Here is a 15,702-nt window from a genome sequence, read left to right as displayed (position 1 = left end):
CTGGGCAGCATCGCCGCCGCGGAGCGCCGTGAGTACCGGGGGTGGGGTGAGGACCTTCGTGGACCTCGGGGTTCCCGGGGAGGTGGGGTCCTGCGAGTGGAGCCGCCGCCTCTGTGCTGGGGGGAGCTGCTGGTACCTCCTGGGGTGGGAGGAGGAGGGGGCTTGCCCCGGGGTGGCCTGGCTTTTCGCCCCGGCTAGGCCTTCCCGCAGCCCCCGGTGGTGGAGGGCCCCTCCTGGGGTCTGTTCACTTCCTCCGACCTCGGCGGCCCCGTGGCCGTTCACCCCGCTCAGGTCTGACCTCTGCTCCTCCGGCGCACCCTGCAGATACGAGACGTCCTGCGGGGTTGTAGAGCTGGAGGGTCCCCTGAGCTGGTCTGAAGGATGGGACGGTCTATGCTGGCTGCAGGAGGCTGAAAATGAAGTGCTTCACGTGGCAGAAGGTGGCTGTGGTAAAGATCCTGCAGTGATCTCTTGGGAGGCAGGTCCTCGCGTTACCCTGCACTGACATCACCTTGCCGGGTGGCAGTTCTTGCTCTTGTTTGCTCATTAATGTCTACTGCTCTTCGGGTTTTATCTCTTTTCTTGAGAGGGGAGTGTGAGAAGTAGGTCGCGTTAAAAGCATACCAGCAGCTGGGTGTAGGTGGGGAAAGGAGAGTGTTCTTTGTTGGAATTCTGAGGGTTGGAGGAGAGGTTTTGGATTCAGGTTTGAAGTCTCATTCTTGGTGTCTGAGCAGAGCATTGTTCTGCGTATGTTTAGACTCTCCTTCCAGTTTTAAAGGGCCATTTAACTTGTGCGGTGTTTCTGTGTTGTAAGTGGTTGGACAAAAGAAAGACCTCTGTTTGTTTTTCTATTGTCAAGGGTGGAACCAAACTTTTAATCCCGACTTGCCCTGCTTTGCTGTTAGCAGTGTGTGTTAACATGGGTTTGGTCCAAGGTGTAGGTTGTCTTTTTTTCACTCATCTGCGATGTGACATCTCAGCTGCTGTGTAGAGCCGGTCTGTCAGGGAGCTGTGCTGTCCAAGCCCAGGCCTTGAGATTCAGTGGTCCCTTAGTGCCTGTTTGCTCAATGGGAATGCTTTATTTAGTCTGGATTAGTGGTTTTGGCAGGCTTAGGCCACGAAGCTCTGCCCTGGCAGTGTGCAGAACAGTTGTGCAGTCTTTCCATTCTATATATAGAAAAAACCCTCCTTTTGAGGGTTGACAGTCCTTATACCTTGGTCCCTGCAGTAATGAACTATGTGGTGGGGAGTTTTTAGCTTAGATGCTTTTGGAGCTGCCCTCAGACCTGGGATTTACAGTGCAGGGACTTGGTTTCCTCTCGCCAGACACCTGGGCTGTTAATTCCAGCTCAGATATACTTTGCAAAGTGCAGCTGACTGCAGGAAGAGGTGTCTGCTAAATGAACAGCCTGTTTGGGAGAATAAGACTTATGCTGCAGATAAATCTGTTTGGAAAATGCCTTTTATCACTGTGTCCCCTTTTTTCTGGTATTGCTTAACTCTTCTGGAAGAGTCTTATCTATACAGTATTTGTAATTATCCCTGAGGTGATAGAATAGTGATGAGCATTGCTAGACCCTTCTGAGCTTTGTTTGAAAGAAGACACGAACAAACCCAAGAAATTATAGGACAATAATGGGAATAAGGGCACGTGGTTGTGTAGGCCCGTTGTGTGTGGCCTGGTAGTTCCAAGTCAACTACTAAAGTTGTTTCTTCTAAGCAGTTGGTTGTCCCAGGTCTTGCTACAGCCCTAATTGTTCCCTGTTCTGTTGTCAGTGTACCGAGGTGATATTTGTGGAGTTCACAGGGAGTGGGAAGCAGTAGGAGCTTAATGGGGAAGAATCGATTCACTTCTTGAACTGAAATGAATAGTTGATATTCAGGGGGGTGTGTGTGTGCAAGTCTGTGTGACACAAGCAAACGACAGTAACTCTGAACTTCTTAGATTTCTGCTCTGGAAAACAGAATGGGACTCTTTGCTAGTCCTCTCCATTCCACTGGGGTTTTTTGCCCCATGAACTGGAGGTTTTCTTATAGCCCTTTTGCTGTGATGTGTTTTGGGAGTCTGAAGTGAATGTTTGCTGGGAAGGCAATGCTGACCCTCTGCTATTCCATTCTTCCAGAAACATGCAACATGGCAGCAGCCATGGAAACTGAACAGCCAGGCCTTGAAATCTTTGAAACTGCGGACCGTGAGGAGCAGGTCCAGAGAGAGGAACAGCCAAAACTGGAACCTTTCTACGTAGAGAGACATTCCTGGAGCCAGCTTCGGAAACTGCTCACAGATACGCGGAAGTATCATGGGTACATGATGGCAAAAGCCCCTCACGACTTCACGTTTGTGAAGAAAAACGATCCTGAAGGACCTCACTCCGATAGGATCTACTATCTGGGTAAGCCTGCTGCAACAGCTGGGTCTTGACTAAACACTCCCTGCAGAGGTGGTTTGGGTTTGAGGGTTCTTGAGGGTTGGATATTTCTGGTAGTTAAATTGGAATGGATTTCAGGCCAAATTAGCTGGTCAAATTCATGATCCTAATCTCTCATTAAAACTTGGGATGTCACCTCCCACAAAAGTGGTGAGGTTGGAGCCTATTGGGCCTATTGGAGCTGGAAAAGAGCCGTGAAGTGTCCTTAGGGGCATGTTCTCTAGCTGGGAGGAGGGGTTAAGTTTGTTCAGTCTGTTTTTGCTCACTCCAAGTATACTATCCCTTCTCCAAGATCTGTCTCAGTCTGATCTCCTGTCTCTTAATTACAACTAGTAGGTAGAAAATCCTTTTCTGTTTTAAAGATTCCTTCACAAACCAAGACTGTAAATGTAATTTTGAGAGTCCTTTGTGCCTTGGCTACTGTCAGAGTACGTTTTCCAGGGATTCTGGAGGGAATAAATAGCAGCATAGGGTGGGGCAACTTAGAGAGAAAATGTTTTTCTCAACATTTTTGGTCTCAGTAATGAAGAACTGAATGTAATTTTTTGTTCTTGGTCTCAGTTCTCACTTCTGCATTGTTCCACTAATTAGTGTTCACTTGTTTTATCTGCATTTCTTAACTGCAACTGTGCTTGAAGTGTTTTGGCACTGATATGAAGAGAACAACCTTCTGGGTGGCTTTTTTTGTCCAAAGCTGCACTAGCTGAGCATCAGACCACAAAAAAATGGGCTCAGAGGAGAAGCGGTGTCCGGAGCAAAGGCCTGGAACCATGTTCTAGCCTGGTTGCTTGCTGCTCAGGCTAGTTGCTTAAGCTGTGATTTGTGCTTCACAGAGTCTTTACATGCGCTGTGCAGTGACGTGGTCAGAAAGCTGCTGATCTGTCTCTTTTTCCCCTTGTCAGAGGATGGGGGTCAAAATCCTTGAATGAGGCTGAGTTCAAGCACGTCGAGGGTAGGTTAAGGCTGACCGCAGCTGAGAGGAGCTCTGGTTTCCACTTCCTGAGCTGTAGGTCAGACCTGGCCTTCCCTGGGGCACATTTGGCTCCCTCTGGGCGGATCCCCATGTGCCTTGGCAGGAGCTTTCAGAAACCTGAATAGCATCGAGGGAGAGGAGCAGGAAAGGGATGTTCAAACCTTCCTACAGATGCATTAGCTTTGAAACACAAGCTGCATCATGCTGTATTCCAGCCAGGGAAATTAGCATTGGTTTTAAGACCTTGTAAAATAAAAGGATCCCCAGCCTTCAGGCAGACACAGATATGCTTCAGGCAGTGTGGGGTGAAGTTCCTTGTTCTCCGCTTTCTTTGTGACTTGCATTTCTGTGGAACAGGGAATTCCCAGAGCAAGGCTGCAGTGCAGAGGCTGTCAATTCTTCTGGTAGGAAGCGCCTGTGGAGCTGTTCCTGGGCATCCTTTGAGGGTGTTTGGATCATTAACTGAAGTTAATATGCTTTTTTTTTTCTCCTTACTTTCACAATAGCAATGTCTGGGGAAAACAGGGAGAACACACTCTTCTACTCTGAAATTCCCAAAACCATAAACAAAGCTGCCGTCCTCATGCTTTCCTGGAAGCCGCTTTTGGATCTTTTTCCGGTGGGTCTTGATTTCTTTCTTGCTTCTTGGCAGTGTAGTGAATACCCAGGCTTTGGGGTTGCACCTATAAGCCATCATTAAAATTTGGAGCTAACTCTGCAGCCATCTCAAAAACAAGCCTGGCTTTCTCATCAGTGTTTAGAGTTACAGCCCTTGTGCATCATAGAAGCCATGTGTGCTGGATCTCTCCTTTGCCGTCAGAGATTGCAAGTACTAATTTGCATCAAATTCCCTGCTGTGAGATCCTGGGGACTGCTGAAGGAGCTCGTGGTCTCCAACAGTCCCTGTCTCGCGGGGCAAGTGTCCCCCTGAGGATCAGTCAGTGGCTCATGCTGGAGTAGAGGATCCCTCACCCATTCCCTGGGATGTGTGTCCCCTTTTCACCTCTGCACACAGCAAGCCCGCTCCAGTCCCACCCCATGCACCACAGCAGGTTGGAGGGGGTGGGACAAACCCCATGTGGAGTTTGGTGTGTTTTTTTCCCCTGTTACTTCCTCAGGCTGTCAGCCAGACATAAAATTCCTTCTGTGCTGTCCTCCCACCAGACCAGCCACAGTGTATCATTGTGAAAGTTGGCAAAGATCCTCCTGCTCGCTCTAGAAACAAGAGACCTCCACTCAGATCTTTGCTATACCAGTGGATACTGGAAGTAATGCTGGCCTTGCTATGGTAGAAGTATTTGCAGCTGGGATCTGATCATGACCTGCACCTACAAGTGCTGATGGCAGAGGCTCGAGCTTCTGGCTGCCAGCAGGATTCTGAAGGAGGAGGGTGTCTGCACAGCCATCTGCTCCGGGAAGCTCAGCGTGCAGAGATGCTTTGCCAGTGTAGTAAGACATGCAGAGCAGAGGTGTTGATAGTGCTTCTCTGCCCCTATTCAGGCCGTCCTGGACTATGGGATGTACTCTCGTGAAGAGGAGCTGCTACGGGAGAGGAAGCGAATTGGCACCATTGGGATTGCTTCGTACGACTACCACCGAGAAAGCGGCACCTTCCTGTTTCAGGCCGGGAGTGGGATTTATCATGTCAAAGATGGAGGCCCTCACGGATTCACTGTGAGTTTACTTATCTGCTGTTTTCTGCATCATCTCCTTCCCTCTGGCTAAAAGCTCCTTTGGCTTGGAGTGAAAGCAGAGTGTGATCACCAGTTACTGCTGCACTAGCACAGCGAGTAGCCTTGAGAACCCTTGAACCGTGGAGAAGTCCTCCATAGGGATATGTTTCCATGGTTGTGGAGATCTACAAGAAATGGTAGAAATGGTGGCAGCAAGGCAGGACACGGATTTTGTGGATTTCTCATAAGCAGCAATGCCAGTAAAAAGAGCTCTGTGCTCTTCCATGTAATATGTCAGAGGCAGGTTTTCTTCCCCACTTGTGGTTTAGAGGTCACTGTTCATCAGTCAGTGCTCTCTGGGTGACAAGATTTGACTGTATAACTTGTAGAACAAGCAACTTTTACTCGGCTGCTGTTAAAGCTGGACTTCAAAGCTGAAATAATTTCTTACTATTAAACAGCGCTTAACGTCTGACTAACCCTGCTCTCTGGGGGAATTTACTATTCCCTGAGTTGCTTTTGGAGGACGGGATTGTACGTTCTGCAAGCCCCTTTTTAGGGAGATGTTTTTAAGAGCATGCCAGCCTTCTCTAGGCAAGCTGCCTTCTGCTTTGTGGCTAATCCTCGGCTCTGGTGAAAGAGGCCCTGGTGGCATCTGTGCAACCGACTTTCCCTATCAAATACCTGTGCAGTATTTCTCTGTGTTTTAAATGGATAGTGTTCCTCTGCTGTAAACCTCTGCATTTGAAGTCTGTGTCCTCACTACTGTGGTCTTGGAGACCTTCTGATCATCCAGGTTAATTTTGTAAGTGTCCATGTGCTTTTGTTTTTTTCTTTCAAACAGCAACAGCCTTTAAGACCCATCCTGGTAGAGACCAGCTGTCCAAATATCCGGATGGATCCCAAGCTTTGTCCAGCTGATCCAAATTGGATTGCATTTATCCACAGCAATGACATCTGGATATCGAATATAGAAACCAGAGAAGAACGGAGGCTCACGTTTGTGCACAATGGTAACGCATCCCAAATTAAAATCTCTGCGCCTCCTCTGCACTTGTTCTTGCCAGACTGAATTCAGCGATGGCACCAGGGGTTCTGTGGAAATCAGGGGGAATGGCCGCTGGTTATTCCACCTTGTTTGTCACTTCTATGTGTTTCCTCTAGTGCAGATGCTGTGGGATGATTCCTTGTCCTGCACTGTAGAACCTGGCAGAATGCGTTATTTGTTGAATACATATAGAAGGGCACTCAACGCAGCACATTCCTTTTTGCTGGAACAGCCTTTTCTGTGTGGAGGAGCTGTGGGTGGAATCGAGCTGGAGGAAAGTTTCTGCCAGTGCAATCAGGCTGCAGGGCTTTTTAGAAACAATATGAACAGTTCCTGAACAGCTCTGTGGCTTCTGCTGGGCTCCTCATCCTCAGGAACTTTGGTCTTCGCTTCTTACCCTCTCCAACTCTGTTTTAGACACATATCCTGAGGAAGGAAAGTGGGAAATTGCAGATAAAAACACTTTTTAAAATTCAATTGCGTTTTGCATTTAAACATACCTTGTATTTAAAGTATAGCATTTGAATTTTAGTTGAATTAAAAGTTCGGATACTTTATAATAATGCTTCAGCTTATTTAAATGTTAAATATTAAAACATTATGTAAGTACATTAAAAATAAACTGTAGCAATGACTCCTCCTCAGATGATAATTATTTATGGAGTGCTGCTAAGTTACCTCCAGGGTAACAGGAAAAATATTGAAGCCCTATAGATATGTCATCCTGTTGAGATGTTATGTAAGTCTCTTCTTTTGGTTTGTTCAGTGAATGAAATCCTGATGTTTTCATTTCTCTGAATATTGATATTTTCAGTTGTTCAGAAAGCTTTGGTTTGGGTTTTTGTTTTCTTTGATTTTCTTGAAAGTTGTGGTTTAATTCACTGAGCTCAGGTAGAAAGAATATTTTCTTGACTAGCCCATAGAAAATGGACTAACAGGGTAGGATTAAGAAGAGAGGATGGCTTTCCTTGCCTAAAAGAGGCTGCCATGTCAGAGAGGATTAGATCCTCCTTAAATAAATCATCAGAGCAGGGTGGAAGCAGCAAACAAATCTGCTGAGAAGTCAAAGTTATTGTTGTGTAATTGTTCCGGGGGGGTGAACTTGGGCCACGTTTGGGATAATGCAAAACTGGTTTGACTCTGCAGTACATCATGAACTAATTTTTGTCTTTTTTTAGAATTGGCCAATGTTGAGGAGGATCCAAAATGTGCTGGCGTGGCTACTTTTGTGCTGCAGGAGGAGTTTGACAGATACACTGGCTACTGGTGGAGCCCAAAGGCACAGCCAAGTAAGTGTGGTGGATCCAGTGTGTCTGACAGGCACAAGGAGTGGGGCCCTGGCTGTGTTGTCCAGTGCAGAGTTATTTTTTGCTGTTACTTGTCTTTATGTGAAGTAGGAACCTTTATGTGAGCTAGCTCCTTTTGAGCTATCTGCAGCTGTGGGCACATTACAGTGGCCTTGTGAGCACATGTTACTGGGGAAGAGACTTTCCTTCTCATAACAGCCCTTCTCACAAGTGGTAGGAGTTGTAAGAATCTTGGAGTGCTTTGCTTAATGAAACATGAATCTGGGATTCTTCTTTCCAATCTGCTTGCACTTCCGGGAGAACACTGATGCCTGCAATAACTGATAATGAGAGCTGTTCTGACCAGGAGATGTTAATTCATTTACAGCACTGAATGGTGGTAAAGTTCTTCAAATTCTTTATGAAGAAAACGATGAGTCAGAGGTGGAAATCATTCATGTCACATCGCCCATGCTGGAGACAAGAAGAACAGATTCCTTCCGGTACCCCAAAACTGGTGAGGCCTCGATACCTTCCGTCTCTGCTTCTGGGAGACAAATGTTTTATTGCATGAGCCTCACAGCAGTGACTCTCCTCGCTTAGAGCAGGGGTTGTTGGAGAGGTCTTGAGTAGTCTTTGAATTGGTGTGCAGGTGGTGGAAATGTGTTTGGGGAAACTGCTGCTGCTAGATTAGTCCCTGGTGAGTGTGCTGATATTCCAGCCATGTGGTTACTAAGAGCTGAGAGTCTGGATGTCTCAGGGGTTGGCAGAAACCCTATCTGATTGTCTCTATTTTGGAGTTGCTGCCTCAGATCCTGGCAGATCTCAGTTGTTGAGGAGCTGATTCTCATTACAGCCCTGTGTCTCTGAAGGAATAACTGCAGATCTATGGCTTTTTGATTTGTTGGGAGGGTTTCTGCTTAGCTGCTGGCAGTGCCCTGGCAGACTCTGGTCTCCATGATTGCTCTTGGACTTTGAGCAACAAACTCAGCACACTTACAGCCTATCAGGCAAACCTCCTGTTGTCGTATTTTTAAGCAGTAAATGATCTGGAGGCTTTAGCAGTCATGGAGTGAGGGCAGGCTTGAGGCGTGTAAAGTGAAATGCTGTTGGAAGCAGGAAAGTGGAACTTAAGCAGACCTGCTGAGGGCTGAATCTGTCAGGTGTCTGGGGCAAGTTTGAAGAGTTTGACCCTTGTCCTTCTGAGATTTCCCTCCGGATACAGCAGGGCATGTTGCTCACATTTGATGACAGTGGTTCTCTCTCTTATCCCACTCTTGAAATTTTCTTTTTTTTTGAGAAATATCTTCTGTTTGGCTGAGCTTCCCAAGGTGCAGAATTCATTCAGGTCTTGCAGACTTCCTGATCCACTGGGGAAAGTGTTTTGCTTATGATCCTGATTTACAACTTCTTTCAAGGAGGAAGAAAAGCTCAGTGTTAGCCTGGGAAGCGAGAGATGACTCCTCGTGGGTGTTTGATACTTGTGTATGCCCAGATTTCTAATAGTATGTTGTTATAGCTCTGTTCAATGCGAAGTTTCAGTGCTTCAGAAAAATGAGCCAACCAAAGCCCAAATCTCTTTAAAAAAAATCCACTGAGGCTGCCTTGTGTTTCAGTCTCTTTTTTTTTTTTTTTCTCAGCCTGGTTCTTTGCTGTCTCCCATACATGCCATAGGCTATTTGATCAAAGAGTGTTCTGCTCTTTGCCTGTTCCAGTCCTGAGTGAATGACACCACAATAATCCTCAGTCCAAGCCTGCCCTCTTGGAAGCAAACAGTTGGTGCCTGACTACTAACATCTGTTTTTATAGGTACAGCAAATCCAAAGGTCACTTTCAAGATCTCGGAAGTGACAATCAATGCAGAAGGCAGAGTAAGTTCTATGTTCTGCTTGTTTGCCAAATAAATATAGTTTCTGTGGTTCTTTTTTGGTAAAATTCATTTTCCAGATCTGTACAAGTAAACTGTCTTGGTTGCAATAGCTTAATGTCTTCTGTGGAGGTTCATTCTGGTGCAGATACGTGGTGTCTGTGTGCACAGCAGTATTTCTCAAGGCTCTGCTTTCATTCTTTACCACTGGTTTATGAACTCAGCTGCTGAGCAGAGTATTTTTGGTGTGGATGGTTAGACCTTCTTATGTGACGGATCTCTTGATTGGCTGCAGATATTGAGAAAATTTGATTGTGATAGCGATATATGACCTTACAAAAGTATGAACTTAGGGAAAGCGATGCGCTTGGCTTTCGCCCTGGGATTTTTAACAGATGCAGAAATTTCCATAGCCCAGGCCAAGATCTTCAGAGAGCTGAGAAATTAATCTTACCAAACAGAGACGGTAACAACCATACATTACTGGGATCCTCTCTACCCTTCCACTGCTTTAGGCATCAGCAGTCACCTCCTGGGATAGTGATGCTGATGACAGCCAGCAAAGGCAGGGAAAGCCATTGCAGCCCTTTGGGTACCACTGGGACTTGTCCCCAGTCCCGATTTGCACATTGTGAATTAGATCCACATTGATAACCAGATGTCGTGAGGGATGTTAAACATTTACCAATGAAAACGCATTACAAAATAGCTTGGTGCAAGTCACTTCCCCTTTACAAGGGGAAACTGAGTGTTAAAGAGACGTGTCTGAGACAAGCGATAGATTTCTCAAGTCCCAGCCCTGGTTGCGCTGGTAGAGTTCAGGTCTCCTACGGTGCTGGTGTCTGGCCACACACAGGGTTGAATCTCCTGGGTTCTAAAGGCTGAGCAGTGTAAATTGCATGAGCTGCACAGAGGATGTCTTCTATGTCCATACTCTCATTGTGCATGAAAAGTGGTTTGTGGGAGTTCATCTCAGTGTCACTGAATTGCTGCTTTGTCAACAGATTGCAGATGTTGTGGATAAAGAGCTAGTTCAGCCCTTCGAGATCCTCTTTGAAGGAGTAGAGTACATTGCTAGAGCTGGGTGGACGCCAGAAGGAAAATAGTGCGTATGTTAATCCTGTCTCTGCTTAGAAGGTTGGGGGCAATGCAGTTTAGAAGCAGAGTGCTGTGGTCTGTTTTCTCCAAGCTTAAGCCTGCTTTCATTTTTACATTGCTACAAGTTTGTCTGTACCAAGGGGACCGTTTTTCCAAACCCAAATCGCAGTTCCCCTTGTCTCTTTCTCTGGTACCTGGCCCTGTTGCTTTGGTATTGGGCACTCGCAGCCTTTGATGTATGTGTCCTCTCAGCATCCCTGTGAGAGAGAGTGCAGTGCTCTTGTCCCCATTTTACAGATGGGGACCTGAAGCCCAGAGAGGCTAAGTGACTTGCCATGGTCACAAGGAAGTCTGTGGCTGAGGAGAGAAATGAGCCCAGGTCCCCAGGCCCTAGGCTAGCGCCCTGGACCATCCTTGCTGACCAGACTTACTGATCAGAAAACCTGCTGTAAGTGCTACTTACATTTGCATGTCATTTTTAACCCTGTAGATGATGTAGTACAGTGTTTCTAACTCACCAGAAGCTTCTCCAGAATTGCCCTTCTCCAGTTCTTGAATCTAAAGATGGCTTTCACCTTTTTAGTTCTATTTATTTTTTTCCCCCAAATGTGGAAAAGAAATGCAGGGACACATTTGCTACATTACCTTTGCAGGATTATTGCTAGAGCTGTGTGCAAAGCCATCAGGAGGACGGCAGGGTCTGCTGCCAGCCCACTTAGGTGCCAGTAGTATTATCTGCCAGGTATAGATTTAAAACATTAGTATTTTCACAGTATCAGTTGAAATTTTTCTGCTTCATTATTCCCTCGGATTTTTCTCTTCTCCTTCTCCCTTAAAGCACAATTCAAATCTGGGAGAATAGAATTAAACTTTTGAACCTGCAGTGCTTATGTAATATTGAAATGAAGTGAAATAGGTTCTCGTGTTATGGAAGAGATTTGTTCATGTGGGTGAAATTTTACACGTGGCTTTGCGCTTAATCTGAAATTGAACACTGACTCCCTCAAAATGCCTAGTGCTAATGAGTGTTTGTGGAGATCTTCAGACCTGCCTAATACTCACGGTTGCACGTTATTTTCTCTAATATCTGTCCCCTCAACAGCATCTGGTCTATCTTACTGGATCGCTCCCAAACTCGGCTTCAGATAGTCCTGATCCCTCCTGCATTATTCATCCCCACAGAAGATGATGCAATGGAAAGACAGAAACTTATCGATGCTGTACCAGATTCTGTTACACCTTTCATTATTTATGAAGAAACAACAGACATCTGGATAAATGTAAGAATTTGAATTTCAGCCTTCTCTGACAGTTTGTTGTCAAACTTCATGCTGTACTCCTGAGTTAAGTGAACTTCAGTGCCAAAGTCCTGCTGCTAACAGTGATCCACTGCTCTGTCTTGGTAGATCCATGATATCTTCCATGTTTTCCCTCAAACCTGTGAAGATGAGATAGAATTCATTTTTGCCTCCGAGTGTAAAACAGGATTTCGGCACCTATACAAAATCGTCTCGGTTTTGAAGGAGAGCAAGTATAAACGGTCATGTGGAGGACTTCCTGCTCCCAGTAAGTGAAATTAGTCTTTGCTTTAATTGGGTATTTGCTGCCGACTAGTGAGGAAATAAATGTCCTTCCAGGTGGCAGGAATTGTTGTCTTGCTGGAAACTCCTGCTGTTGTCCAGGAAAGCACGTCAGTGTGCAGTTGTTCCTCTTGAAATTGTCCAGGGGTTGTTCTGTATTCAGCATGCCTTCATTTTAACCCTGATTCCTGCTCACAGACTAGAGGGAAAAGTTTAAAAAATCAAGTGGAAAATGAGTTCTCTGTAATACCGTGAAATACACTTGTTTGGCTTTTCCTTGTCAACGCTGGGACTGTTTGTGCACCAACTTTGCCAGGGGTTGGTCATTATGGTGGTAACTCAGCTACCTCTGATGGGCAGAATCAGTGTGTCTAATAGATGCACATTGGTTCACGGCCTGATTTTGTGAGTAAAACCAACTAGTCCTCGTCAGCCTTTACAACTAGGTGAGTAAACAAAGAGCACAGTTTGAAAGTGCTGTTAGAAGGTCCACAGAGGGGCTCCCTCTGAGTGGGCATGTTAGTCCCACTAGAATGAACATGTGTTCTTGGCGCATACTATATACAACTATTCAGAGAATTTCTCTCTGCTCTTAAAAGCAGTCATGGTATTGCTGTGTAGACAGAGGTGTCAGTAGGGGAGAATTACTGGCAGCTGTTGCAAATGGAAATGCAGGAAGAGTCATTGCAAGCAGAAACACTCAAGGACTATGTGCTTTTGAGCTGCAGTCAACATTTGGTCTTGCTCAGATGCTGATATAGCTGTGTGCAAAGCTCCTGGAGTGGCTTTTCCACAGCAGATATTCTTTAATTTACAGTTTCATGCTGTGATACTTAATTTACTTAGTGTGTGTTGAAGGTTGATTTTACTAGAGGTCCTAGTTTCATGCTTCTTTTTTTTAATTATTCCAGACAGTGTTACATCCTCAGTTGATTTCTCTGAGTGCATCCAACTTCTTTTTTTCACTAAACCTCCCGAATTCTAAGGGAAATCAAACCATCTTGTAAAAGCAGAGTTGTTCCTCACATTGTTGCAAAATTCTTAATTCTTGACACCTGAGATTCTGAAGTGTCAAGTCTCTGTATGTTGGTTATTTGCAGGTGACTTCAAGTGCCCCATCAAAGAGGAGATAGCGATTACCAGTGGAGAATGGGAAGTGCTTGGCAGACACGGATCCAACGTAAGTCTCTGCTCTTGCTGCAGGGGTATCCCGCAAGCAGCACACACTGCTGGGATACGGTCTCTGGGGCCTCACAGATCAGTACCCATCGCATTAGTGAGGCTCCACTTCCTGAGCACAGTGAACCCTGCCACTCCTGATATTGAGTATGGATCACGTGGGGGTTTTTGGTGTGCTTTCATCCTTCTCTACCTTCCTGTTATTCTAGACCAGAGATTGCAGTTTTGGCACTGTGGGAAAGCAGTACAGTCAGTTGGTGATTTTTCCTGTGTGTTCCCATGCAGATCCTTGTCAACAAGTTTTCCCCACTAAGCTCAAGGCTTAAAGAGAAGGGAGAAAAAATTCTGTGAGGCTGCAGTGAGGAAATTCCACATGTTCCATGAGCAGCAAGGTGTCACAGTGGTGTTCAGCTGCTGTCCTGGAATCAAGAGATACTCGTTGGAGGGATCAGCATACATGTATTAACCCTGTCCCTTTTTAGCCAGAATACACAATATTTATGTTCCCTGTTGCCTGTAAGCTTGCACGAGGAGGAGGGGAATGTGCCTCAAACTGCTACTCTTCTAGGTCTGAGCTGGATGAATTCTTTGATTATTTTAATCAAACAGCAGTTCAAGGAGAACTGTCTGACTGGTTTGAACTTGTAAAGGTCTTTGAAATCCTTCCTAAATGGTAATTAGAAATGGGGTTAGGGAAGGAGTTGTGCAAGTTGACCTGCATTTGAATCTGTTCTGCTGTCTGCTCAGAAAGAAGGGACAGCTGAGGAGCATTTGAGGTGGCCTTGATTTCCTTCTGGGGTGGTTTATATCAGATGTGATTTGGGAAAGGGTCTGAAGAGTTGGGGGGTGACCTAGGAAGGGGGACAGAGTTATTTAGCATAGCAAACAATAGGGGAGACCGGGAAGAGTAACGGACCCGCACGAGAGCGCTGAACGGTAAGGTGTGAAGTGCAAATCTCAACTGACAGAGTTGTGGGCAGTGAGAAGAGTCATTTGTCTTACTCCTTGTAGATTGTTGGGCTACAACTCAGCTTTGTGGAACTGGGCAGGGAGACTCAGAGGTGGTAGAACTGGGTATTGTTTTGGCATGAAACAATACCAAGGGATGTATTGTGTTTTGTTTCTGACAGATCTATGTTGATGAAGCCAAGAAACTGGTGTACTTCCAAGGCACAAAAGACTCGCCTTTAGAGCATCACTTGTACGTTGTTAACTACGAGAATCCTGGAGAAGTAAAGCGGCTGACAGAACGGGGTTACTCGCATGCCTGCTGTGTCAGCCAGGTACCTGCCTGCCTCCGAGGCCTTGGCAGGGTGTGCTGTGGCTTATCGCAGCACAGTCTTGTCCTTTGTCAGTTGGCAGACGAGGCCGTATTTAATATAACCAAAGCAGATTTTTCACTGTGGTGTGTGCTCCTGTGTGTTGTACAGTGAGTGTGTAAAGCCACCCTGGAAACCAGATTTGACTTCCCAGTTCAGTTGCTTTTTAGCTCACTTCGGGCCAAAGGAGACAGGGTGAATTGGTTGAAACTGTTTGACTCTTTTCGCCAGACGCGGGCAATAGGACCATCACCAGAGGAGGGGACCCTAAGGGGTTCCAGGCAGCTGGGGCAGTAGCCTGTTCAGCTGGGAATGCTTTACCCAGAAGAGGATGTGTGACAAGGTCCTTGTGCCAGTGTATTTTTGGCTTTGGAGTGTTCATATCTGAGTCTTGCTGAGGACTGTAGCTTCTTAGATTCTGTTATCAAAAGTGCTCAGACTTCCTGGCTTAATTTGTTCCATAAGCATCTTCTCAAAGATCGAAATGCAGAAAGAAATGATCACTTTTGTTTGTGTCTCTGCACCGAGAAGTTCAAGGTAATGTTCTTCTCCCTAGGATTGTGACATGTTTATCAGCAAGTACAGTAATCAGAAGAACCCCCACTGTGTGTCACTTTACCGGCTGACAGGACCTGAAGATGATGCAGCTCACAGGACAAAGGAATTCTGGGCTACCATTTTAGATTCAGCAGGTAATGACATGGATGAGGAACTAGAAAAGGACCAGCAGGATCACAGAATGGAAGATATTCCAGATTATGTTTGCTTGAGATTTGCTGTTGTGGATGACTAGACTTGTCTCTGAAACTCATGCTTGTGTGAGGAGTTCGTGGAAGTACAGGAGTGACATTTTCAGCTCAACAACAAATGGGTATAAACTGGCCGTGAAGGAATTTAGAGTGTAAATTACCAAGTTGTCAGAGCCAGTAGAAACTGTAGAGAGGCAGTTTCAGCATCAGGGGATGGGTTTAAGTGCACTTGTTTACTCCGTGCTATCTGCCTGCTAACGAGCACGCTTCTGGGAGGAGTGTACACTTCTCAATAGCTGTGTGCTGCTCATGGCTTTTTGAGGGTTAGGAAGGGACAGGATAGCTGTTAAGGCTGTGTCAGGGGAGAAGAGAGAGGAGGGATGGGAATGTGATAGGACTGAGAGAGCACCCCTGTGGCTGGGGCATTTCTGGTTTCTGCCTGGTCCCAGCCACATCCACTGGAAGGTGTGGGAGGGCCCCCATTGGGCTGCAGACTGGGGG

General features: G+C 46.0%; 1 protein-coding gene across 1 annotated transcript in view; it reads left to right on the top strand.

Moving 5' to 3' along the window:
• Nucleotides 1-6: 6 nt before the first annotated feature.
• Nucleotides 7-15,702, top strand: part of DPP8 (dipeptidyl-peptidase 8) — a 20,594-nt gene continuing 4,898 nt past the window's right edge. Inside the window, exons 1-14 of the mRNA XM_010143067.1 lie at nucleotides 7-28; nucleotides 2,124-2,393; nucleotides 3,909-4,021; nucleotides 4,903-5,076; nucleotides 5,920-6,088; nucleotides 7,302-7,412; nucleotides 7,798-7,926; nucleotides 9,219-9,280; nucleotides 10,281-10,381; nucleotides 11,477-11,654; nucleotides 11,781-11,940; nucleotides 13,055-13,134; nucleotides 14,264-14,416; nucleotides 15,009-15,144. Of these exons, the coding sequence (XP_010141369.1) occupies nucleotides 2,135-2,393; nucleotides 3,909-4,021; nucleotides 4,903-5,076; nucleotides 5,920-6,088; nucleotides 7,302-7,412; nucleotides 7,798-7,926; nucleotides 9,219-9,280; nucleotides 10,281-10,381; nucleotides 11,477-11,654; nucleotides 11,781-11,940; nucleotides 13,055-13,134; nucleotides 14,264-14,416; nucleotides 15,009-15,144 (1,825 nt within the window). The 5' untranslated portion in view covers nucleotides 7-28; nucleotides 2,124-2,134. The remainder of the gene's footprint in view (nucleotides 29-2,123; nucleotides 2,394-3,908; nucleotides 4,022-4,902; nucleotides 5,077-5,919; nucleotides 6,089-7,301; nucleotides 7,413-7,797; nucleotides 7,927-9,218; nucleotides 9,281-10,280; nucleotides 10,382-11,476; nucleotides 11,655-11,780; nucleotides 11,941-13,054; nucleotides 13,135-14,263; nucleotides 14,417-15,008; nucleotides 15,145-15,702) is intronic.

This window comes from Buceros rhinoceros, unplaced genomic scaffold (assembly GCF_000710305.1).
Source record: "Buceros rhinoceros silvestris isolate BGI_N320 unplaced genomic scaffold, ASM71030v1 scaffold39919, whole genome shotgun sequence".
Taxonomy (NCBI): domain Eukaryota; kingdom Metazoa; phylum Chordata; class Aves; order Bucerotiformes; family Bucerotidae; genus Buceros; species Buceros rhinoceros.
The sequence above is the reverse complement of the archived record's forward strand: the minus strand, read 5'-3'. Positions and strand labels throughout refer to the sequence as shown.